Source organism: Pleurodeles waltl, chromosome 6, assembly GCF_031143425.1.
Source record: "Pleurodeles waltl isolate 20211129_DDA chromosome 6, aPleWal1.hap1.20221129, whole genome shotgun sequence".
NCBI classification, from domain to species: Eukaryota; Metazoa; Chordata; class Amphibia; order Caudata; family Salamandridae; genus Pleurodeles; species Pleurodeles waltl.
This window is the reverse complement of record NC_090445.1, coordinates 69,993,680-70,020,631: the sequence shown is the minus strand read 5'-3', so window position 1 is coordinate 70,020,631 and position 26,952 is coordinate 69,993,680. Positions and strand designations below refer to the sequence as shown.

General features: G+C 44.5%; 1 protein-coding gene across 3 annotated transcripts in view; it reads right to left on the bottom strand.

Annotated features, from left to right (window-relative positions):
• Window positions 1-4,181: 4,181 nt before the first annotated feature.
• Window positions 4,182-26,952, bottom strand: part of LOC138299207 (butyrophilin subfamily 1 member A1-like) — a 107,726-nt gene continuing 84,955 nt past the window's right edge. For 2 of the 3 annotated variants that reach the window (XM_069237325.1, XM_069237326.1), the window contains 3 exons: window positions 25,332-25,352; window positions 25,197-25,223; window positions 4,182-5,914 (listed from right to left, as the gene is read on the bottom strand). In XM_069237325.1, the coding sequence (XP_069093426.1) occupies window positions 5,388-5,914; window positions 25,197-25,223; window positions 25,332-25,352 (575 nt within the window). In that variant the 3' untranslated portion in view covers window positions 4,182-5,387. The remainder of the gene's footprint in view (window positions 5,915-25,196; window positions 25,224-25,331; window positions 25,353-26,952) is intronic. The other variant, XM_069237328.1, reaches the window with a different exon arrangement.

Sequence of the window (26,952 nt, the reverse complement as noted above, 5' to 3'; positions counted from 1 at the left end):
AAAACCTCAAACTTCTCCTGAAATCATGCATTTCCCTTACATTTATGTGATGGAAACTTATGGGATCTGCAGGAATCCACAAAATTCCTACCACTCGGCATTGCCCTACCTGCGCCAATAAAAATGCTGCCCCACTTGTATGACTGGGCCTAGTGCTGCAAAAGCAATGGATCGAACAAAGGACAATGAGAACGCTTTCACCGTCCGAGTCTTCTTAACTTAGAAAGTGGAACATTTTCTACCCTTCTACCTTGCTGTGGTAGACTCTCTCTGATCATCAACTGCATCATTTAGGAACCCTTGGCTCACTCTGACCACCCATTTTTCCACATCACCTAGCTTACAACTTAACTACTTCTATATAACATCAGTCAAAGGAGATAATGATCCCTCAAGTAGTGAGGTTTCAGCCTGCTGGAAGGGACCTTCTTTTATGCTGCTATTCTTTCTATCACATGGATTCAGTATGACAAGTAAATTTGGTAATCAGTTCACTGAAAGGACCATCATATCTCCTGTCTATGGACTCCACAGCAATGGAGCTCAAGTTAATTTTCAAAAGTTTTATTCAGGTCCCGCAGTCATCATTACTCTTAAGCTTTATTCAAACAAGCAGGAGGAGCTTATCTTATTTGCTGTACAATCCAGTGGTGCAGTTTAGGGACTGGTCCCTGAACAATGATATTATCTCCGTTTTATCTAATCCACAGGAGAAGAGAAATCTGAAAGCAGCCTTTCTTAGCAGATCCCATGATACTACACACATGAGGAAGATCAGTGCAAAATCATCTGCTGGCTGTTTTCAAGACCTTCAACAAAAAAATCTCTGCTGACTGTTAGAGACCTTGAACCATCCGGAATACACTTTTTGCCATAGAAAACAATACTTTGTGCTAGGAGTACTCATCCTTTGTGAGTGCCAAAATAGTATTGGGAGATACTCTTCTGAACTGCTTGAAGGAGTTTATTTAAGCCTCCTTCCCATGTTCATTGGACTCTTAACAAAAGATCCCTTGTGCAGGTGGTAATTCATCCCTTTCTTCCTTGGGAGAACTTTAGAGTGTGTTTCCTGAAAAACAGCTTGCTGGCATTTGGGTATACCAGACAAATAAGATTGGAAACGAATAGAGGTTTTATGTGTGACGTTAGATGAGACACGCCCACCTCGCTGACATCGCCCCCTGTGCATCTGTGATTGCTGAACCACCCCCCACCTGACGAGACCCGAAATTATTACAAGAGTACATATCGTTCCACGCCGGAGGACGCTGGAGGGTCTGCTCGCGCACCACGTGTACTGTACTCTCCCCCTCCTCCCTCCCTCCTCCTCTCCACCCGCGCGCACACTCATTCAGATTTCTCCCGACCTCAACTCCTCTCTTTTTTCTCTATATTTTTAGTTTTTCTCACTCTCTTTGTTTTCTGCCATATGTTATAAGCCATATAGTGACCGCTGAGTATATAATGTTTCCAAACTTCTTGCCTAAATAAACAAATGGTATTGGTATCGTTAACATGCAAATTTAACAGGGAACAATGTTGTAATATGGAAATAATTGAGAACTTTGGTAAACTCGCATATATAACTGTAACTTTCTTTTTTGTCACTGTCGATATAATACAATAAATACAGTTAAAAAAAAGAAATAATAATAATTACAACACTGTGGGTAAATGGCAGATAACCTCTGACTCTCTTTCAAATGCACATCGAAACAAAGCCATTTTAGGGGCAGATTTACAAACGAGTTGTGTCGCCCTTGCTCCACACAAGGGGGCACAAATGCAACACAACTACTAAGGAAGATTTATCAAGCCACGTATGGCCACCTTGTGTGGCCCTGCGTGGCTTGGTAAATCTAGAGTAATACAATGTAGATGATTCCGAAGAACAGAGGAATGGATTACTATACCAACAGATTTGGAGTAACCTATATATGTCCACAACTACATTTATACACCCACACTCAGTAACACACATCTATATAATCAACATCAAATTACTACACAGCCAACCTGTACCCACAAGCAACACTATGCACCAACACACCGACCATCTTCCAACCAAACACTTAACAGTGCATGTCTATACATTATCGTATACACTTACAACATAATTAAATATTTGTTCAAACACATCACATTGCAAGCTTACTCAATTAGGAGGTGGCAGACCCCATTGTGCCACACAGCCACAAATGTACACCACCCCACAGGGATGACATTTGGAATTCCCTCAGTTGATGTCACAAGTGATGTGAACTCACAAGCAGTGCATAATGAGGGTGCAAATTCTGATCATTTTACTAAACCATAACTGGCAAATTAGTGTTTTTTTATTGTTTTTTTATCATAAAAGCACATTAACGGTGGTTTCTTAAGTCGACTTCAAAGGTTTTTTAAAAATATACATTATGGTGTTATGGACGAAGATATTGCTAATTTCGCTTTGACATTTGTTTTTTTCAGTGACTTCTTTATCATAGTCAACTCAGAAATATTTTTGCACCTCAACTAATGTTAAAATCGGTTCACTGTTGTGCACCACTTTGGCTGTGACTAGTAGGGAATAAGTGTGATCCCCATAAACAACATTGGTAGATAACTTAACCGCTACATGACATGTGGAGATAGGAAGCAGGTGTTACTGCATATAATGGTTTATGGTAAGTCCCAGTTTCCTAAATGCACCCTGGAATGTGTATGCAGAACCTGTCTCAAACCTACTAACACAGCTAAACATCACTGTTTAACTGCTCACATAGTGGTAGACCGCAATGCCTCGCACCAATGTCAGCTGGCGGCATTCGGCTGTGCACAGGGGAGGGTGGGGTGCAGACCGTGGGTGCCTGCCAGTTCCTACAACGCTGCCTTTTGTCTAACAGTCACAGTGAACAGCTATTGATTGTCTGCATTGGGCAAGTGACAAACTCTTCAGTTGTACACTGCATGATAGGAAGCAAGGCTTGGACTGCCCCTCTGCAGCCTGGCCCCGCACCTCTGTGAAAGTTGCCCCTGGTGGTGGTGTACAAGTTGGCCACTACTAGACTTTCTATAGTCTGGTTCCTTGAGTGTGTGAATCTTGCACCTTGTGGTGCTGTACTGGCCGGGCATTATTAGTACCTCTGTGGCAACCTCAGCCACACAAGCCCGGTGGGATTTAGCAGATTTCTCTTCCTTTTTGTAATCCGCGTGAATAAACCTGGATTGCTGGAGCGTTTTACTAGGCCCTGCTAGTCAAGGCACTGAAACCATGGATCCTGTGACAAAATTAAATTTTTCCTTTTTTTTTTTTAATATCTTTTAACATAAGCTACAAACTGTGCTCATCCTGCCTCCGTCTGTGCCCTTTCATTTTTTCCCCTCAAAGGTACAGCAGCCTTAAATAATAATTTCTCAAAACCTACTGAACAATATTAAAAGCACGAATCCTTATTAAAGGTCTACCTTTGTGCTAAATTTGCTGTAGTTCGCTTCAGCCGCTTTTTATTGTATTGAAAATAACCATGAATGATCAAAAATGGGTGAACTTCTTTTTGGAAAGTTTCCGCCAGAAGTGTAGTACAAGATGGCTGAAAAAATTGAAACTGCAACATTTGAAATGATTGATGGAGGAAGAGATATTTGAGAGTCCCTCTTTCCTAATTTGATGTTTTAATGTGCTAATTATTTAAGAATTTACCATGGCAATGGTATAAATGGTTCACAAAAAATTATACTCTACGCATTACCAAGTTTTGGGACTATTTTAAATATTTTTAGCGGTTTATTTTTCAAATGCATCCCACACATTTCAGCTTCTTCGTACTTCCTTCAGGCTGTTTCCACTTAATGAGTGCAAAGGTCCACATAGCTTGGAAGAATGAAAAACTGACCACACGATGGTAAACACAATACTTTAGCATTTTCAGTAACATTCAGCATTTTATAATAAAAGGGAATAATCTCTAATCAAAGCCGCTGGAAATACGTGGTAATGAAGGACCAAATTAAGCAGTAGGGAAAGACAGATTGTGCAGCCCGAAAAAGCAAATTGTACGGTGAAAGGCAAATTATGCACCACAGTCTGTAATAAAAAGTCAAAATAAGGAGATAATATTAACACATAATGCAAGCTGTTTCCAATTTGTACATAACTACGAGGATTTCCTAAGAAATAAAAACTACATTAATTCAGCAGATCCATTTAAAACTTTATTAAACAAAAAAGAAGCCTTTTACCCTGCTTGAAAGCACAGAAACTCCATATTTTGACACTTTTCTCCATTTCTCCCTGAGTTACAAACTGTGTAAAACCTAGTGTTGCATTCGACAGAAAAATACACTTCTTGTAATAAGATCATGTATGAAGTGCATCAATGATATTTAAAAAAATATATATTTGCAAATCAGAGAACAGGTGGTAGATTAAGAGACAGGTCCTGTAAATGCTATCTAAACAAACATGTTGCGGCTGTACAATGCTGTTTTTCAGCTGGCTCGGCCGAAATAAGGTATCTTTCATACAAGAGAAGGTAATGGCATTTGCATTTGTATCGATTACACACACATTTACGTGCTTGGTATCACAGCTTCAACTCGCTACCCCCTGGCGACGATGCTGGAGGGATGGGAAGAACCTGTGTCTGGCCAGAATCACAAAGCGAAAGTAACTTGGACTTTGGTTCTCAAAAGTCTATGCTTTTTGTGTGAGCTGCCAAGATGGGTGTTGAATGTATTGAAAAGGGAAGTAGTCCACTATCAGTAAACATAAGCACGTGCTTTAAAACCTGCAAGAGTTGCAGGATTCGAGGTGTACTGCTGGAGAACCTATATCCATATATTTTCAGTGGACAACATTGCAGGCATAAGCGAAAATGCACTAGCTATCTTTTTTCCAAGGCAAAAATAAGTCTTCTGTGTAAAAAAAAAAAAAAACACACACAAAAAAAAAAAAAAACAGTTTACAACAAAAAGGATTCCCTCCTGTCATGGTCAGAAGCAAACAAAAACTGACCTTTTTCAGGATGGGCCGGGGTTGTAGTCAAGTTGCTGATGAACCACAAATGTGTGAGTCTTTGGATGTTCCTAAACGCATAGGCATTCCCAACCTATAACAGTCAACTGGCTTCCATGACCCTGAACTTCTACACATGAAAACCTTTGTGTAACTAAATCTATTTCAAAGGGCAAGATCAACTTTTCAGAATTAGAAAAATAGGTTTTGTACACGTAAATAAGTCTATTTCCATGAGTAATTCAGATCCTTAAACACAAATAGCTTCGATTCCCTGGAGCAGGTCGAACTATTTCAGCTTTAGCTTGGCCCCAGCATCAATTAGCACAATGCAAAGAAAAAATATATTTGATACAGATTCCAAGAAACATAAGGGCATGTGCCATCTTCATCAGTCCCATTCTGGCACTGTGCAGATTTCCAAAGCTCCTCCGTTTTCCCCTTCACTGTAGTCACCTGGATTTAGGAACGGCTTGATTGTCTTGGTGAACTTGCTAGAGAGACTACATAGCTTAGCTTTGCTATCAACACTGTAGAATGAGACTGTCTTTTCCGCATAATCAACAAAGACCCCCACCTTGGTCAGAGTCCCACCCACCGTCAACTGGGTATTTTTCTCCAAAGAGATGCTTTTATATTTATTATTATACAAAGACAATCCCAAGTGACTCGTAATAATGTCATTTTCATCTTCCTCAAGGACCCCTAAACTCCAACCCGTCTTGTCATTCAATTTTACTTCCCAGTAGTGTTTACCACTCGTGAACTCCTCACTTCCTAACACCACCATAGTTCGGTCAAAAACCTCTGGGTTGTTGGGTGTTTGCACTGTGTCACCAGGACGAGGCTGCACGCTCTTACGGTCATCCGACACAGCGAGGCGGGCAGAAGCAGTGTTGGGATCCAAAATGACATCATCTGGAGAAAGAGAGATCATTAAGAGTTCAGCCCAGAGATGCAGTGATGTCATTCATCATCAGTAAAGGAGAACACACTGTTAAAATAACTTATAATAGACATGAAGGCCTATCTGACCCTCCGCAGCAAGAGCAGCTACACATAGGACTAATCCTAGAGTGGTGCAGGCCGAACATATCGCATGGAAACTGGGCAAAGACACACAGAAGTCATTTTCAATAACTAAGATCGCGATCAATTACAAAGTAACAGTTACAAAACTTTGTGAAGAGGAATTTAATTTAGACTAGTTCAAGCAGCGAAGTAGAAACTGAACAAACAGGTTGATATGAACAGGTAAGTTTGTAATGTGCTCTTTACGGGAAGCCATCTTTCTCACCAACTACCTACAAATGGTCTCAAGAAAACACTTTGGAGCGCATTTGACTTAATGGAGTAGGTTTTTCAATGATATGTGCTGTATCTGATTTATTCAACAGCTTATTGCTTGCGCATTTTGACAGCAGGCACTGACTCGTGAGAGTTGAATAGTTCAACATGCACAAACTACTGCCACTGAGCAAGGGTTTCCCTAACAAAGAAGGGGCAAATTCTATCTTGCAGATACGATGAGGCTTTCCTCGTATGACTTTTATATATATATATATCATACAGTAACCTAGGCTTTTACAGCTTGCCCACATAATTTTGATTACACTATTATACCATTTGTAGTCTTCGATGGAGTAGAATACTTATCCAATAATCGTTTTGTACGTAAAATGTCCACTACAAACTTTGTCACTAAAACCATTATTTTCACTGCCTTATTAAACAAGCATTTACAATGCAACGGGTCTCGCGTTTGCTCATGTCAGAGCTGATTGCGCTGTAAACTCCTAACCCGACTTTTCACCTATCGGGCAAAAGTGCATTTATGCACATAACCCGAAAAAGTGAAATTAACTATGTAAAGCGCTCGACTTCTGCCAAGCGAGATCGCGCTCGTAAATTAGAGAAAAAGAAGTCCACGAGCCCGAAGGAAAACAGCGAGCCTCGCATGTTTTCTGTACTTGGTCGCTGCGCTCGAGGAGGGCTAGCCACCGGAAAAGGCATGACGTATGCGTGCCTTCGACTAATGAAAGCAAGCAGATTTTATTAGGCAAGCCCACAAACCAATAAAAAAAACACTGACGTGAAGTTGACAGGGCTCCGAGCCCTTTTCTAAATACTAAAGCGTCTCTCTGCGATACGCATGTGCGAGCGCATGCAACGCAGGCTCGACCCTAAAAAGGGAATGGCATTTGATATGTTGTATTTTTCAGTTTTGATGGATCCTAGTCTGAGGTGGGCTGTAGTGGGCAAGCACAGAGGAGAAGGGCAAAACGCAAGTGCCTAACTCTGGCCTATGTGCAACAGCATAAGTGCTTGGCCTGGAGATCTAAAGGTATGGGCATCAGATGTTTGGGTTTTCTCAAGAAGTTTAGTTGGTTGTTGCTGAATTCAATGACCTTCGTGGACAAGTTACTTACCTTCGGTAACGCCTTATCTGGTAGAGACAATATCTAGTTTGCAGACTCCTTACCGCATAATTTTCCCCAAGCGTCAGATGAGAGCCAGAGATTTTTCTCGAGCAGTACCCCTGCGTGCCATTAGGTGGCGTTGATTGGCTCTGCGTCCATTGGTGGTGGACATGACATTGCAGGTCCTATATAGGCACCACCCTAGCGTGCTTAAATCTTTTTCTTTTCAGAACTTTCCACGTCAGAAGCCCAGAGTCATGAAGAACACTGACCACCGATGCGTCAAAACTAAGGCCATGTAAGGGAAGTCCCTGTCCCTTGAAATCATTTTGCAGAGCAGGGAGGATGGGTGCATCTGTAAGGAATCTGCAACTAGATATTGTCTCTATCAGATAAGGCATTACCAAAGGTAAGTAACTTGTCCATCTGATTGAGACATCTAGTTGCATGTTCCTTACCTTAGAATAGGTACCTAAGCCAATACCATCCCCAGAGGTGTGTCTGTGAACCAAGATCAGACCAGAAAGTCCTGCAGGAATTAATAGGCAAAGCGCCAGTCCCTACAGACCTGACTGTCCAGGCAGCAGTGTTTGGTAAACGTGTGCAGGGATGCCCATGCTGCCGCCTGACAAATATCCAGGACTGAAACTCAGTCTGCTAACGTAGTGCTTGCAGCTTTAGCTCTGGTAGAATAAGCATGCAAGTCCTCAGCGGGTTGCTTCTTAACCTATGCGTAGCACATTTTAATGCAAAGTACAACCCATCTGGAGATGGTTCGCTTTTGCACTGCCCAATCTTTCTTTGCACCTATATAACCAACAAACAGTTGATCATCCACCCAGAACTCTTTGGTATGATCAAGGTAGAAGGCCAACAGTCTTTTTAGGTCCAAGCAGTGGGAGTGTCTTCTCTTCCTTAGAAGGATGTGGGGATTCGTAAAAAGAAAGTAGGCAAGGTGATGGATTGGCCAACATGGAAGGATGTAACCACTTTCGGAAGAAAGGAGGTCCGTGTGCGAAGCATCACTTTGTCAGGATAGATGGAAAGGTGGGGTGACTTAGAGGACAATGCCTGCAGCTCACTCAACCTGCGGGCAGATGTAATGGAAACAAGAAAGGCTGTTTTCAAAGTCAGAAGCCTTAAATGACAATTGTGGAGAAGCTCGAAAGGAACACACATCAGGAATGTCTGAACCAAAATACAAATCCCTTAGGAGCATAATGAATGGGGAAGGCCAATCATATGAGTAGGGCCTTTAAGGAATCTATTTACAATAGGAGATTTAAACAAAGAAGGCTGATCAAGCAGCCGTAAGAAAGCAGAGATTGCAGGCAAATAACCTTTGAGAGTTCCCAAAGTAGAGCCCTGCTGGGCCAACAAAAGTATATACAATAGAACCTCAGAAGGAAGTGGTTTAATGAGGTCAACAGACTTGTCTGTGCACCATGCCACAAATTTCTTCCAACAACAGGAGTATACCATTTTGGTGGAGGGATGCCTGGCTACCAAGAAAATGTTACAGGCTTCAGGCGGAAGGTCAAAAGCTGTCAAATGCCACGGCTCAATCTCCACGCAAGAAGGCGGAGACTGGACAGGTTCTGGTAGAGAACCCTCCCTTGCTGCTGCAACCAAAGAGCCTCCCTGACGGGCAGTCTGATCTGAGGATTAATGGCCTTGCTCCATAGCTCAGGATACCAGACTCTTCATGCCCAGTCCGGAGCCACAAGGATTACTTGGGCCCAGTCATTCTTGATAACTCTGGCCAGAAGTGGTATGGGCAGAAAGGCTTACAGAAGGCCTGTATGGGCAGAAAGGCGTACAGGAGGCTCCACTCGAGACGGAAAGCTTGGCCAAGTGAGTGTCAACTTGGAAACTCCAATGAGCAAAACTGCGGAGATTACGCTTTCTGTGTGGAGGCAAACAGATCTAACCAAGGCTTCCCACTGCTGAAAGAGACCTTGCGCCACCTCCGGATGGAGACGCTATACATGATCGACTAAGCACTGATGGCAGAGTTCGTCCGCTCTGGCTTTCAGAGAGCCCACCAGATGTTGAATCACCAGGGAAATGCCCTGATGTTCCAGCCATGTCCAGAGGCACAGAGCCTCTTGACAAAGAGTCCATGACCTGAACCCGCCCCGCTTGTTGCACTACCGCATGGTGGTGGTGTCTGTGAACACCTGCACTACTTTCCCTTTGAGAGAGGGAAGAAATGCTTTCAATGCCAGTCTGATCACCCGAAGCTCCAACAGGTTGATGTGGAGTCTGGACTCCACCAGAGACCAGATGTCTCCAATCTCTGCCTCTCCCAGATGGCCTCCCCATCCCAGGAGTGACACATCTGTCACTACTGTCAGATCTGGTTGGGGAAGGGCGAGGGATCTGCCTCTGACCCCAATTGCAGTTTGTTAGCCACCACTGCAAATCCCATGCATTCCCTCTGCGATCTGGATCAAGTCGGAGAGATTCCCCTAATGGTATACCCACAGGACCTTCAGGTCACACTGCAAAGCCCGCATATGCCATCTGGCATGTGTCACTAGCAGGATGCCAGGAGGCCCAGCAGCCTCAGTCATTCTCAGTGAAATCCAGGATAGAGGCCAAAACATTGTCTGGGAAAGTATCCAGACCACTGTCTTCGCCCAGGTCATCCCCCAGCCCGTATGATCTTGAAGCTGGTATTCTAAAGGGTCCAGCGACCCCTCCTATTCTTTACCGTACCCCAACCCAAAATAAGGGTCAGTATCCGACATAGCGGGCAAGGCCCCTGCCGAAGTGTCAGTCGCAATGAGAATGGGGGTCGATGCCACACGGGGGGCACGGCGTTGTCTACGTCGGAACTGGCATCGGGAAAGATCAGGGTGGTATGACTGACACCAATTCAAATCCAGGAAAGGATCCAGGTGTGCACCCTGAAGATGAGGCCAAAACCGCCAGGGCAGAAACTGAGGGCGGTGGGCCTTCCGACTTTGTGGAGCCTTAGGGTGCTCCAGCGAGTTAAGACTGCCCAAAAATGAGGTGCATGGCCTCATAACACTCTTGAGTTAGACGGGGGCTGCAATGGCTCCTTGAAACTCAGTCAGGCACGGAGCCGACCCAGACGAAGGCTCTGAGGATGGAGGCCTAGAGCAAACGAGGCTCCCTTTCCCTCGTCTCATTGGCTAATGGACAGGGTGAATTTCAAGAACATTTGTCGTTCTTTGACTTCTTGTGCCACAACTTACCCAAGCACCCCAAGGGCTTGGAGTGGAACAACGAAAGAAGGGGAGGGGAGGAGGGTGTCTAATCCAAAGACCGTCCTCTTGACCAAGATCGGGACCTACGCAGAGATAAAAGCAGGGCTGCAAGGAGCTTTATTAGGGATCACTTCCTCAAAGCCTTTTGATTCATGGCCTCACACTCAGAGCACAACTTTGGGTCATGCTTCAGACACCACAAGCACATGATGTGTGGATCCGTCATGGATATCGCCCAATGACTGGACCTGCAGGGCTTGAACCGGGTCTTAAAGCAGAGACATCCTCCTCGCACCAGGAGTGTGGACACTCAAAAACCTTCAACAAAAGTTCGAAGAAGACCAGTCAGAAAGTGACTGAGGGGTGGCTCTTCTTCGGATGAGTGCTGGCTGGTGCGGAAAGAAAAGAACTGACATCAGCATGCCTGGGTGGCGCCTATATAGGACCTTCGTTGTCATATCTGGCGTTATTCAGTGCCACTTAATGGCTCGCAGGGGTACTGCTCAAGAAAAATCTCGGCATCCAGGCTGACGCCTTGGGGAAATTGTAAGGTAAGGAATCTGCAACTAGATGCCTCTAGCAGATTATAGATTAAAGAGACAAGTGGTCCCCAAGGGGGAAGTGTAGCTCTTGATTTCCATGGCAATAGCTTGTTGGGGGACCCTTATAAAAATGAGAATTATTTAAACATATAACTCTGGTGGTCTTGAGACTGCCAGGGTCGCGGTGGTGGTTGGACCGCCACCAATGTGGCGATCCAACGACCACATTACGACAGTGGCAGTAGCACCACAGTTGGACCACCAGCACCGCCAGTTTTCCTCCACAGGAAGGACAGGTGGTGCTGGCGGTCCTAATCCGAAGATTACGTGTCCCTTCTCCACTGGCGGTTACTTGGCGGTAGCACTGCCATGTAACTGCTGGCGGAGACGGGATCCAGAGGGGCCCCTGCACTGCCCATGCACTTGGCATGGGCAGTGCAGGTCCCCCCCATCAGCCAGCCCTGTTGCAATGTTCAATGTCTTTGCAGACAGCAAACATTGGTGGGTCACCCTACGCACTACAGCACTGCCGCAGACTCTATCATGAGCTGGCGCCTATTTTGTAGGCTGTTTCCCGCTGGCCCAATGGGGACGGCTTTTTCCGTCTGGCGAAGTTGTAATTGACCCCTTATTGTAATTTATCATTATCTTTAACAATCAATTTTAAAAATACTTAGCAGTTAATATTGCAGAAGGTGCTCCTATGTGGTGACAGCACAGTGCAAAGTGACAAGGTGAGTAAAAGTGCACTGGTGCTATTTACAAAACATATACATGTGACTGAAAGGGATGGTATGATATTTTTTTTAGGGATACTCGCGCCTTGAGAATCCTGATCCACATTCAAAATTAAAAACCAGTCCACAGTAGAAATGTTGTTGTAGTTTCGACCCAAATATCAGGTTAATCAGAACAGGGTCATCATAGGGACAGCAAATTTCAAGGAAACACCAAAGGATATTACATTAATCTTCCTATCTCCTCATGAATATTTCAAGATTACGTAAGATTCCAGTCAATATTTCAAGCAAACAAAATCAAGGGAACCAGGATCACTATTATGCTGAGTTCCTGACATGCCAAATTCAAACTAAAGCTCCTGGGTTATTACCCCATTTTCTAATCTATCAGATTATACATCTGCATAGTGATAAATATAATTTGGCAAGGGGATGTGTGAGAATGAAAATGTCACTTACCCAGTGTACATCTGTTCGTGGCATCAGTCGCAGTAGATTCGCATGTTCTGCAATAGCTCGCCATCTGGTGTTGGGCCGGAGTGTTACAAGTTGTTTTTCTTCGAAGAAGTCTTTCGAGTCACGGGACCGAGTGACTCCTCCTTTTGTCTCCATTGCGCATGGGCGTCGACTCCATCTTCGATTGTTTTTCCCCGCAGAGGGTGAGGTAGGAGTTGAATTGTAGTAATAGTGCCCATGCAATGGAGTGACTAAGTATGCACCTATTTAAGGTTGAGATGATACATATATAAATAATTGAAGGTAACTTCCAAACTGCTACAGGCTCCCGGGGAGGCGGGTGGGCACATGCGAATCTACTGCGACTGATGCCACGAACAGATGTACACTGGGTAAGTGACATTTTCAGTTCGATGGCATCTGTCGCTGTAGATACGCATGTTCTGCATAGACTAATAAGCAGTTATTTCCCCAAAAGCGGTGGATCAGCCTGTAGGAGTGGAAGTAGTCTGAAATAATGTCCTTAATACGGCTTGACCTACTGTGGCTTGTTGTGCGGATAACACGTCTACACAGTAGTGCTTGGTGAATGTGTGAGGCGTAGACCATGTGGCTGCCTTACATATTTCTTGCATTGGGATGTTTCCTAGAAAGGCCATGGTAGCACCTTTCTTTCTGGTTGAGTGTGCCCTTGGTGTAATGGGCAGCTGTCGTTTAGCTTTAAGGTAGCAGATTTGGATGCATTTAACTATCCATCTGGCTATACCTTGTTTTGAAATTGGGTTTCCTGCATGAGGTTTTTGAAATGCAATAAAGAGTTGTTTAGTCTTTCTGATGTTTTTTGTTCTGTCAATGTAATACATCAATGCTCTTTTGACATCTAATGTATGTAGTGCCCTTTCAGCTACGGTATCTGGCTGTGGAAAGAACACTGGAAGTTCCACTGTTTGATTTAGATGGAACGGTGAAATAACCTTTGGCAAAAATTTAGGATTGGTCCTTAGGACGACTTTATTTTTGTGTAGTTGTATAAAAGGTTCCTGTATAGTAAACGCCTGAATCTCGCTTACTCTTCTCAGGGAAGTAATGGCGATGAGAAATGCCACCTTCCAGGTTAGGAACTGTATGTCGCAGGAGTGCATGGGTTCAAAAGGTGGACCCATAAGTCTAGTTAGGACAACATTTAGGTTCCATGAAGGAACAGGTAGTGTTCTTGGTGGTATAATTCTCCTAAGGCCCTCCATGAATGCTTTAATGACTGGTATTTTATATAGGGAAGTTGAATAGGTAGTCTGCAGGTATGCAGATATTGCTGCAAGGTGAATCTTAATGGAAGAGAAAGCTAGGTTAGATTTTTGTAAGTGAAGCAAGTAACCCACTACATGTTCTGGAGTTGTGTGTAATGGTTGTATTTGATTAATATGGCAGTAGCAAACAAACCTCTTCCATTTACTTGCATAGCAGTGCCTGGTGGATGGCCTTCTTGCTTGTTTTATGACTTCCATACATTCTTGGGTAAGTTGTAAGTGCCCGAATTCTAGGATTTCAGGAGCCAGATTGCTAGATTCAGCGATGCTGGATCTGGGTGTCTGATCTTTTGGTTGTGCTGTGTCAACAGATCTGGCCTGTTGGGCAATTTGATGCAGGGTACCACTGAGAGGTCTAGCAGCGTTGTGTACCAGGGTTGCCTTGCCCAAGTTGGTGCTATCAATATGAGTTTGAGTTTGCTTTGACTGAGTTTGTTTACCAGGAAAGGAAGGAGAGGGAGAGGAGGAAAAGCGTAAGCAAATATCCCTGACCAGTTCATCCATAGGGCATTGCCTTGGGATTGTTTGTGTGGGTATCTGGATGCGAAGTTTTGGCATTTTGCGTTCTCCCTTGTCGCAAACAAGTCTATCTGAGGTGTTCCCCAGAGTTTGAAATAAGTGTTCAGAATTTGGGGGTGAATTTCCCATTCGTGGACCTGTTGGTGATCTCGAGAGAGATTGTCTGCGAGTTGATTTTGTATCCCTGGTATAAACTGTGCAATTAGGCGAATTTGGTTGTGAATTGCCCAATGCCAAATTTTTTGTGCTAGCAGGCTTAACTGCGTGGAGTGCGTCCCCCCCTGCTTGTTTAGATAATACATTGTTGTCATGTTGTCTGTTTTGACGAGAATGTATTTGTGAACTATTATTGGTTGGAAAGCTTTTAGTGCTTGAAAAACTGCTAGAAGTTCTAGGTGATTGATATGCAGTTTTGTTTGATGTACGTTCCATTGTCCTTGTATGCTGTGTTGATCGAGGTGTGCTCCCCACCCTGTCATGGAAGCATCTGTTGTTATTACGTATCGTGGCACTGGGTCTTGGAAAGGCCGCCCCTTGTTTAAATTTATGTTGTTCCACCACAGAAGCGAGAGGTAAGTTTGGCGGTCTATTAACACCAGATCTAGAAGGTGACCCTGTGCTTGAGACCACTGTGATGCTAGGCATTGTTGTAAGGGCCTCATGTGCAGTCTTGCGTTTGGGACAATGGCTATGCATGATGACATCATGCCTAGGAGTTGTAATACCATCTTTGCCTGTATCTTTTGTGTTGGATACATGCGTTGTATGATGGTGTTGAAATTTTGAATTCTTTGTGGACTTGGAGTGGCTACTCCTTTTGACGTGTCTATTATGGCTCCCAGGTATTGTTGTACCTTGCGTGGCAGAATTTTGGATTTTGTGAAATTGACGGTGAACCCTAGTTTGAAGAGGGTTTGTATGATATGATTTGTGTGATTTGAGCACTCTATTAACGAATGGGCCTTGATTAGCCAGTCGTCTAGATATGGGAACACATGTATTTGCTGCCTTCTTATGTGTGCTGCGACTACCGCTAGACATTTGGTAAAGACTCTTGGTGCGGTTGTTAATCCGAAAGGCAGTACCTTGAATTGGTAATGTATTCCTTTGAATACAAACCTTAGGTATTTCCTGTGCGATGGGTGTATCGGTATATGGAAATAAGCATCCTTGAGGTCTAAAGTTGCCATGTAGTCGTGCAGTTTTAGTAATGGCAATACTTCTTGTAGTGTGACCATGTGGAAGTGGTCTGATTTGATGAAAGTGTTCACTACTCTGAGGTCTAGGATTGGTCTCAGTGTTTTGTCCTTCTTTGGTATCAGAAAGTACAGTGAGTAAACTCCTGTGTTTATTTGTGTGTTTGGCACTAATTCGATTGCATTCTTTTGCAATAGTGCCTGCACTTCTATCTCCAGGAGATTGGAATGGTGTGTTGTTAAATTTTGTGCTTTTGGTGGTATGTCTGGAGGGAATTGTAGAAATTCTATGCAATAACCATGTTGGATAATTGCTAGAACCCAAGTGTCTGTAGTGATTTCCTCCCATGCATTGTAATAATGACCTATTCTTCCCCCCACTGGTGTTGTGTGGAGGGGGTGAGTGACCTGTGAGTCACTGTTTAGTAGTAGGGGCTTTGGGGCTTTGAAATCTTCCTCTATTTCTAGGGAATTGCCCTCCTCTATATTGTCCCCGAAAACCTCCTCTATACTGTCCCTGGTAACTGGACGGTGTGGCTTGTGAGGCGCTGGCTTGTGTGCTTTGACCTCGAAACCCCCCTCGAAAGGGCGTTTTACGGAATGTGCTGTAATTCCCTCTGCTCTGCGGGGAGTAGAGTGCGCCCATGGCTTTGGCAGTGTCCGTATCTTTTTTGAGTTTCTCAATCGCTGTGTCCACTTCTGGACCGAACAGTTCTTTTTCATTAAAAGGCATATTGAGAACTGCTTGTTGAATCTCTGGTTTAAATCCAGACGTTCGGAGCCATGCATGCCTTCTGATAGTTACGGATGTATTAATTGTCCGTGCAGCTGTATCTGCAGCGTCCATGGAGGAGCGGATCTGGTTGTTGGAAATGGTCTGTCCCTCCTCAACCACTTGTTTTGCCCTATTTTGTAAGTCCTTGGGCAGATGATCAATGAGATGTTGCATCTCGTCCCAGTGGGCTCTGTCATAGCGCGCAAGTAGTGCCTGTGAGTTCGCGATGCGCCACTGGTTTGCAGCTTGTGCTGCGACTCTTTTACCAGCTGCATCGAACTTGCGGCTTTCTTTATCTGGGGGTGGTGCATCTCCAGATGTGTGAGAGTTGGCCCTTTTCCTAGCTGCTCCTACAACGACAGAGTCTGGTGGCATCTGTGTAGTGATGAAAGCCGGGTCTGTAGGAGGCGCCTTATACTTTTTTTCCACCCTTGGTGTGATTGCCCTACTTTTGACCGGCTCCTTAAAGATGTCTTTTGCGTGCCGGAGCATACCAGGGAGCATAGGCAGGCTTTGGTAGGAGCTGTGGGTGGAGGAGAGTGTGTTAAATAAGAAATCATCCTCGACCTGTTCTGAGTGGAGGCTTACGTTGTGAAATTGTGCTGCTCTAGCCACCACTTGAGAATACGCGGTGCTGTCTTCTGGTGGAGATGGCTTTGTAGGGTATGCCTCCGGACTGTTATCTGACACTGGGGCGTCGTATAGGTCCCATGCGTCCTGATCTTGGTCACCCTGGCTCATGGTGGTGTGAGCTGGGGAGTGTGATGGAGTTTGTGCTGGTGAGACGTTAATCACAGGCGGAGGAGAGGGTGGTGGGGTAACTCTTTTCACCACTTTTGGTTGTGGTGTTTGTTCCGTTTGGAACTCCAACCTTCTCTTTCTCCTAATGGGGGGAAGGGTGCTTATTTTTCCTGTCCCCTGCTGTATGAAGATACGCTTTTGCGTATGGTCCACATCAGTTGCTTGCAGCTCTTCCTCAAACCTATGCTTCTGCATTTGGGAGGTTAGCGAGTGCTCTTCTGTATAAGAGCCTGAAGCTGGGTCGCTTGCAGTTTGTTTCGGCATCGAAACCCTGTCTGCGTGTTTTTTCGGCTCCGAGGTGACTCTTTTCTTTTTCGGGGCCGAAACCTCTCGGCGTCGATCTGTTTCGGTGCCGCTGTCTCGGCGTCGAGCCGTGTCGGCACCGGCATCTCGGTGTCGAGGCTTGTCTCCAGCACTTTCTCGGTCCTGAGAAGGCTGCGTGCCGGTGTCTCGACCGGAGTCGGACGATCTCGGCACTGTGTGGGCCTTTTTCGGTGCCGACGGGCGGTCACCGAATTTATGGGTGGAGCCATGGCCTGGTGGCAGTGGCGTCCCCTGGGCCTTGTAAATGTTCTTCTGAGTGGATTTCGACGTCTTACTCACGGTTTGTGTATCGTCGAATCCTTCGGAGTCTGAGTCTTGGATCGAGAAGGTACCTTCTTCTTCCTGTTCCTCGAACTCCCGTTGGGCTGTCGGTGCGGACGCCATCTGAAGTCTTCTGGCTCGACGGTCTCGGAGTGTTTTTCGGGACCGGAACGCACGACAGGCCTCGCAGGTGTCTTCGCTGTGCTCAGGTGACAGGCACAGGTTGCAGACCAAGTGTTGGTCTGTGTAAGGGTACTTATTGTGGCATTTGGGGCAGAAACGGAACGGGGTCCGTTCCATCGGCGTTCTTCAGCACGCGGTCGGGCCGACTAGGCCCCGACGGAGGATCGAAAAACTACCCCTAAGGGCACCGGAGCTCTTCGATCTTCGATGCGGTGTGGAATCTAAGTACGCCGATCCCGAACGCAACAATACCGACGAAAATCTTCCGAAATTAGCTAATTTTCCGTTCCGAAACTCGGAGCGACAGGAACACGTCCGAACCCGATGGCGGAAAAAAAACAATCGAAGATGGAGTCGACGCCCATGCGCAATGGAGACAAAAGGAGGAGTCACTCGGTCCCGTGACTCGAAAGACTTCTTCGAAGAAAAACAACTTGTAACACTCCGGCCCAACACCAGATGGCGAGCTATTGCAGAACATGCGTATCTACAGCGACAGATGCCATCGAACATTGGGTTATGATTTGAGAAGGGTGGGATTCCCACCCATGTAATAAACACAATACTTTCAGGGTGAATCACAAAAGGCACTAAATAAACCTGTGCTTAACTGTCCAGTAGCTAAGCACGGGCAATGTGTAAATTATTTATGAAACACTCACAAGAAAATCCCATGCCAATTTAGAAAAATAAATAATTTAAGACCCAACTGACAAAAATCTCATCAGCAATACCGGAGATATTATTTTTTTAAGATTTCAGTGACAATAGCGCCAAAAGTACGAAGCACCAACGGTGAGAAAGTCGCATGTTCAGGCTGACCGCGATGGGCCTCTAGCCAGACACATGGATCATGTGAGTCCCAATAAACATGAGTAACATAAATCCTGGTTATGTAGTGATGCAGCGTTTTACGTTAAGAGATGCGCTGCAATGTCCTGGGGTGGAGCTGTGTCATGTAGTGGTGGTTCTAGGGACCTGAAAGGCTGTGATGCAAGATCCTGCATCATTGTCAATGATTTGGTCAACAAGGGTCTTGCAATGCAAAGTCCTGGGTCAAAGATGCGTTGCACACCAGCCTGTTCCGAAGACGTTGCAGGCCTGCAGTGCAGAGTCCTGTGTCATTTTCAGGGATCCTGTCAACAAGGTGCCTGCGATGCAGATGCCTGTGTCAATGATGCGCTGCGCAGTGGCGGTTCCGATGGGCTGCAATGCAGTGTCCTGCGTCACGTGCATCACACAGCTGTCCCAATGCTGAGGTTTGCAAGGCCATACCTTGTGCTGCGTCGATTCTGCTGGGACCACTAATGGGCTGGCAAAGCACCTTCAGGACTACTTACAAATGTCCAGGACTGAGGTGGCACCATATGGGAAGGAGGACTCACAGAATTCTGGTGCTGGGTAGAAAGGCATTGGAGCCTCATATTTGACTAACAGGTTTCAGTGGACCATTCTTGTGCTCCTGGGTTCAAGACACAGTTCCAGTCCTCACTTAGGCAGCAGGGCAGCACATCGGCAGTCCTTCCTGCAGCACAGCAGTCCTCCTTCTGAGTTATGTCACAGATCTAGTTATGTAATGAAAAGTGGTGTCTGAGGATCCAATTTTTATATATGGTGCCCACTTTGAAGGAAGTAGGAGAAGTTTCTAAAGATTTCCCTTTGAAGTCCTTGAAGTTTCCAGCTTCTCCTGGACTGGCCCCAAGCTAGCTGCATAAACAAGGCAGTGGTGAGATGTCATTTGTGTGAAGGAAGGGGCACATCCTATTCACTTGCAATTGGGGCTGTGCCAAGCACTGCCTCCCCCTCACCTGCCAGTTGATGGCACATCCAGGCACACCTAATCTATCTATTGCGTGGCTGTGTGGGAGCAATGAACAAAGTGCAACTATCAACTATACCCTGTCATGTGACCCAGGAACAGGCTGCAGACACCAAACAGGGCAGAAAATGCCATCTTTCTAAAATGGGCATTTTCAAAATGATAACTTAAAATCCAACTTTAACATTAAAGAGGAAATTCATTACAATTTCTAAGACACCAAAACATGATATTCCGATTTGCTCCCAATACAAAGTTATCACTTATTAAATGTTATCCTATGAGAGAAGTAGGCCACACAAAAGTGAAGGACAAATTTGAGTTTTTCACTACTAGGACATGTAAAACTTAAAAGTACATGTCCAACTTTTTAAATCCTCTACATACTCCCCAGATGCCAAACCTCCACAACCCTGCCTGGCCCGCCGGTGCGGTCGCACTGCCGCGGCCGGCGGTGAGCACCTCCAACCTGACGGCAGGCCTCAGCCTGCCATCCGGATTATGAGGCTGAAAACCGCCAGACTTTCCGTGTCAGTCACCCCGCCACGAAAATCCTGGCGGTCACGCATCCGGTGACAGGAATCTCCATTCCTGTCGCAGGCACACACATACACACGTTCCCACCCATGCACACACTCCCCCACCTGTCCACACACTCACAAGCATCCCCACCCCTTCACGCACGCATTCACACACACCCATGCAGCATACGCATACATGCCCCCAGACACCCCACTCACTCACATTCATCCACACAGACACCCCCATACACACATTCACTCTCACACATGCATGCATTCACCACCCCTATCCCCCCACTGCAGACATGCACCCACAGACACAGGCACCCTCCTTTGCCCCTCCCTTTTGGATGCCCGCTCACCTTTTCCATCGAGGAGGATGTTCGGGAGGGGATGGGTCCTGACGGTCCTGGCCAAGCGGGCGGAGTTCTGCTGCCATGGCAGTGCTGTTGATGCACCCACCTCTGCACTGCCGACCACCAGCACAAGTGCTGGTGACTTTCACCTACAAATATGGCAGATGGCTGCCAGCACTCGTAGTAAGACGGTCTGCAGACCGCCAGCACTGGCGGTCTAGTAGCAGGTTTGGCTTAGGCAGTCACAGAAATTGACCGCCAAAGTCAAAATCAAGGCCTAAATCTGCTAGTTTAATGAAACAAGGCAGATCTTGGGTCCGGATTGCTTGGCTCAGTTGAATGTATGGAGGAAAATCTAAGAAAATTGCTCTACTCCATCGTGTTTGATTGGCCTGCAAATGAGAGGAAGGATCGAGCTTTTCTCGGCCAAAGTCTAGGTTGATGCAGAGAAGGGCAGACTTGATTGTTTTTGTGTTTGTTACCATAAATGCTTAAGGTATGTGATACGTATTCTGAGAATGATGCAGAAACCATCTGCCCTTTGCTTCTCCAAAGACCAGTAGGCGGAAAGGAAATCTTTAGGAATACTACAAAAGAAGCAGAGACAGACTTCTACTCCCATCCTGGAAAGTTGTAAGGCAGCTAGAAAGAAAAAAACATCTTCTGTACTAAGATCAGACATTTCCTATCCCTTATCAACATGGCTAACAACCACCCTACCCAGCTTTTTCAATTAGTCCTAGCTATTAATAATCTTTCAGATTCAAAGATCATTTTGATCATTTTGCTAAATTAGAAGTATCCATTGAACAACTGCTGCCTAAAATGCCACGCTTTTCAGACTAGGCCGCAATATGGAAACTGCCTTGCTACAGGACTTTGAAATAATCTGTGTTTTTGGCAACCCTGTAGCCCTTGTTCTTCCTCGACTTATCTGGTGCATTTGATATAGTGAATTCCCTGACGCTCACTGAAACCATTAAGGAACGGATGGGCATAGATGGAATGGTCCTGCAGTGTGTCAACATTGCCTCTTGTCTCACAAATGCATAACTGAGGGTGTTCTTTAGGGCTCTGCCTGGTCACTACTCTTTTTCAACTTGTATACTGAACTCTACAGGAATCATACTAAAGAACTAAGGCCCATATTTATACTCCTTTTGCTCCGAATTTGCATCATTTGTTTGACAGAAATTCGGTGCTATCTTAACTCCATAGTTATATTTTGACGTTAGTCACGTCTAACCTCAAAATATAGGAGTTTGCACCATTTTTTGGATGAGTGAACATACCTTGTGTCAATGAGATGCAAGGTAGGCGTTCCCATCCAAAAAATGGTGCTAGCCTCATAGCCCCATATTTATCCCTCGGTGCACAAATGACGCACGGGTGGGAGGGGGGGCTAAATAATGGTGCTAAGCTTGCTTAGCACCATTATTTAAAGCCTGGTTCAGACACCCATGGCTAAACATCATGGAATGGGTCCACAGGTGCCCTCCCCAAACCCCAGGAACACCCCCACCCCACCAGAGGGACACCAGAGGATGGGGCCCCCCATCCCAGGTAGCCCAGGTAAGTATTTTTTAAATATTTTGCTTTTGTCATTCGGGGCCCCCTGCATGGCACAGGGTGCAATGTCTATGCCCAGGGGACACTTGTCCCCTGATCTGGCCATTGGGGTGGTCAGCATGACTCCTGTCTTTCCTAAGACAGGAGTCATGTTTTTGGTGGATATGCGCCAGAAAATGGCGCTAGTCTGGTTAGAGGCATTTATTTACATATTAGTCACAAAACTGTAAAACCATTAAACACTTATTGAAATTAATAAATTAAACTTAAAATATAATATAACAAAATACATAATTTAATATTTAATAAACAATTACAAATTGTTATTACAATTAAATTAATCATAATTTACTTTACTTCCCACTCTATTCCACTACAAACCCAACAGCCCACTACTAATTATAAATTCCTAATAAATTAAAAAATACACATTTAAAATTACAAACTGTATTAAAAATGATTAACAATCCCACCAACACTAACAGTTAAAATTAACATACAAGTATATATTACATTAATAAAAAAAAACACATTAATAAAACCTACAGTAAACAATAATACAATAGTTTTAAAAACCACCATATTAAAAAAAATAAAACAGTCTTACCTTAGTTATTCTGTTCCTCAATACTTTTGACACAATATTTATGTCCCACAATATTTTTCTTCCGAATTTGTGTCATTCATCACTCCTTATTCACTGATCTCTCTCATCTCACTCAACCTTTGGAACCAGTTTAAGACTGAATGACTGCCCAGGACTGTAAACTCAATCGATCAATTAGAAAAATCTCCTCATCACATCTCCCCAGTCTAAACTTTTAGTTCAATCTTGGATTTACTCAATTAAGGTCCTTGACTGTAAACATAATTTTTTACTGTGCTATATCCATGGTTATCATTCTCTACAGAAGACATTAATCAATACTATACAACTACCTGAACAAGGTTTGACGACTTGTCAAATTGCTGGTGCTGATAAGCATTGACTACTGCACCTCTCTCATGACTAGAAATCCCAACACATACATTATTTCCCCCCCAATCCTCTTTGAAAGCAGTAGATGGTGCAGCTCGCTTCTCTTTGGAGCCAAAAACATGCCTATGTTTCACCTATACTAGTAACTCAATTGGTTCCCTGTTGTAGCTAGAGCGGTTTGCAAAAAAGGACACATCACTCAAGGCAATACACACATCCACCCCACAATATCTAACATTAAAGGTGGCAGACTCAGATACTCATGCAGAGTTGATGAACTACTTCTCAAACCCCTGACATCAAAAAGGAACACACAATGACTCAATCTTTTGCGGTGAGTGCTAAAGGAATCTTCAGCTGCCTGCCCCTGGGTCTACACTAACTGTCCTCACTGTCTATATTCAAGATGGAAGTCGAAATTATTCTCTTTCAAAGATACTTTTATTCTACTCATTCTCATGTGATCACTTACATGATCAATCTTATTGTCAATACTCTACTTTGGCTTTTATTCCTTACTCCAACCTGCATTATCTATGCTGCCCAGTTATCTTTAACTTCTCATTATTTTCCACACCACAATGTCCTATCTTACTGTAACATTGTTCACCCTAACTTTCCTAGGACCACTGAGGCTTTCCTGTCGATCAATGGGGTGCGCCAGGCTTTCACCCTACTTCTGATCTTCCCTTTCTCTCAAACGTTACAATGCTAACTTACACCATTTTCAATTTTCAACATCTCAGTGCTTTTGAGAAATAATCTCACCCTTTCTTTCTGTGGTTGGTTCACTCTCTTACCCTCTGAATTGTTTGTATCATTATCTTTGGTTGGTGCATTTGTTTTCATGTAATATGGGGCCAGATGTAGCAAATTTGGAAATTGCGACTCGACATGGGGTCGCAGAGACCCACCTCATTAATATTAATGAGGTGGGTCGCAAATTGCGGCCCCATACCGACTATGGGCACTCGCAAACATGGAGGCCTGCTGTAGTCAGCAGACCTCCATGTTCGTGACTGCTTTTAAATAAAGCAGTTTTTTTTTTTTTTTTTAAGTGTAGCCCGTTTTCCTTAAAGGAAAACGAGCTGCACTTAAAAAAAAAAACAGAAACCTTTAGTTTCAGTATTTTTTCAGGGCAGGCAGTGGTCCCTTGGACCACTGCCTGCCCTGAAAAAATTGTTTTGGGTCCATTCACAAAGTGGAAGGGGTCCCATGGGACCCCTTCCAATTTGCGAGTGGGTTACCATCCACTTGAAGTGGATGGTAACTGCGACACCATTTGCGACCGCATATGCGGTCGCAAATGGTATTGCATGCCACTCCGAATCGCAAATAGGAAGGGAACACCCCTTCCTATTTGCGATTCTGAAATGCATATTGCGAGTCGGTCCCGACTCGCAATATGCATTTCTGCATGGCAAAGAGGCATTTGTGCCTCGTAAACTGCGATTTTCGCAGTTTGCGACGCACAAATCATTTGCTACATCTGTCCCTAAATCATTTGCTTATGAGTTCCTATGTACAGCTCCTGTGACTAGTACTCATGTGAAGCATTTGCGTAAGGTCTATACTTTATAAAATTAAATAAAATATAAAGACATGGTGTAGTTTAGAGTCAGATTTCTTCAGCAAAGGACCTCTCCTAGTCTGAGGAAAAGGCTCTTCAGATGAGACTGAAGGAAGTTACACTGATGGCGCTTACACTGGGAATCTACAACTGTTGCTCATTTATTCAGTGATTGCTGAAAATGGTAAAACCTATTTTTCTGTAGCAGTCCTACCATACTAAATACTTAACTGGCCCATAAACAGAAATTGTTTGTTTGTTCAGTACTGTGTATCCCACACTCATTACTGAGACACCTTGCAAGACAGGTAAATACTTTCAGTGGAGTCTGCATATGCTATGAACATCTAACATGCTGTTTTCCCTATCCTAAACCTACACTTGAAATCTTCTAATGTTAACTCTCATGCTAGAGTTGCTCAATCAGATGTCTGCCTTGGCTGGTAAAAATATACTTCTATTCATCAGTATATTTGAGATGACGTGACAAATACAGATAATAGGTAGGACTTATTAACTAATGTAGTGTGAGATGTCAACCAGCATATTGGAAAATTATTCAAAAGATTAGTAATTTAAGAAGCAATAATCGGATTTTGGAAATTAATAAACTTATACTCCAGTACCATCATAGGTGCGGCTCCGTCTCCACTCTGAAAACAAATATAGAAATGTCTGAGACATGCGAAACCATATAACTGAGCATCAAATTTAAACTAAAGTATGTCTCTTTAAATGTGACTTAACAGACAAAGACTTACCGAGTTCATCCTTAAGGTTCCCTAAAAACAGAAAATAAACAGTAAGAAATATTTAATACTCATTTTAACTGAGCTGGGGCTGGTATTGAGTATGCATGCTAGCCTTTTCATATTTTTATTGTTAAAAAATACATCTGCTATGTTTGCACTTGACCAGGTTTTAGAACCAGCCTTTAACGCTACAGCAAATAGCTCATATCCACATCAGTGAAAAGGTTAAAAAACAAAGTAGAGAAGCCTAATCTGATTATGTAAACGTAGTTTTAATTGATGGTTATCTATCGAAAGTCAACAAAATCCTGTCTTTAAAATAAACTAAAGAACATTTACACTGGAGATTACATTTAAGCCAAAGAGAAGGTAAATACCAATTTGTAAGAGTATGTTTTTTAGTTGCATTGTACTTCTATCTGTAGTCAACTTTAATGAACTTCAATGAACTTTTGTAATTAGTCTACAAGCAAAGGCAACACTAGTTTTAATGATTCAAATTGCATAACGTGTGGCATAGCTTAATGAATAGGCATTGGGAATAAAATAAGATAATGAGCCAGTAGTAACCATAAGGTATAAATAAATGCATGACTTGAAGACGATTGCTTTGATTTACTTTGAAGAACTTTCTTTTGCAATATTGCCATAAATGTGATTTTTAATGTCCATCTGTTTCTTAACATATTTTATGCTCTGTATGGATATTTTACTGTCAAGTGAAAACATAAATAATGCTGGTAACTGATAGTTTATAACCAAATTATAGACAAAGACGATGAATAAGTAGTCAAAATAATAGTTTTGGGGATTATAATTTTGAGTAATGAAAAAGTAAAGCCAATTATCTGTGTAAATGTACTTTTTCACTGTTAACAATTTAGACATTAAGGGGGTGATTTCGCCGGGGCCAGGGTCGGCGGGAGCACCGCCGACAGGCCGGCGGTGCCCCGCAGGGCATTCTGACCGCGGCGGTAAAGCCGCGGTCAGACCGGCAACACTGGCGGTCTCCTGCCAGTGTACCGCTGCCCTGTTGAATCCTCCAAGGCGGCGCAGCTAGCTGCGCCGCCGAGGGGATTCCGACCCCCCCTACCGCCATCCAGTTCCCGGCGGTCCGCCCGCCGGGAACCGGATGGCGGTAGGGGGGTCGCGGGGCCCCTGGGGGCCCCTGCAGTGCCCATGCCACTGGCATGGGCACTGCAGGGGCCCCCGTAAGAGGGCCCCTACAAGTATTTCACTGTCTGCTTGGCAGACAGTGAAATACGCGACGGGTGCAAATGCACCCGTCGCACCTTCCCACTCCGCCGGCTCGATTACGAGCCGGCATCCTCGTGGGAAGGTCGTTTTCCCCAGGGGAAAACTTGAAATACCCGCTGCGGTCTTTTGACCGCGGCGCGGTATTTTGGGGGCGGAATTCTGGCGGGCGGGCTCTGCCGCCCGCCAGAATCAGAATCACCCCCTAAGGCCCTTAGTACGGGTCTGGCAGTCCTAGGACTACCAGACTTGTGGTGGCTGTCAGACTGCCACCAATGCGCTGGTGCAGCCTCCACATTACGACCGTGGCGAAAGCACCATGGCCGGACCACTGGCACCGCCACATTTGCGCCAGCCTAGTGGTGCCGGCGGTCTT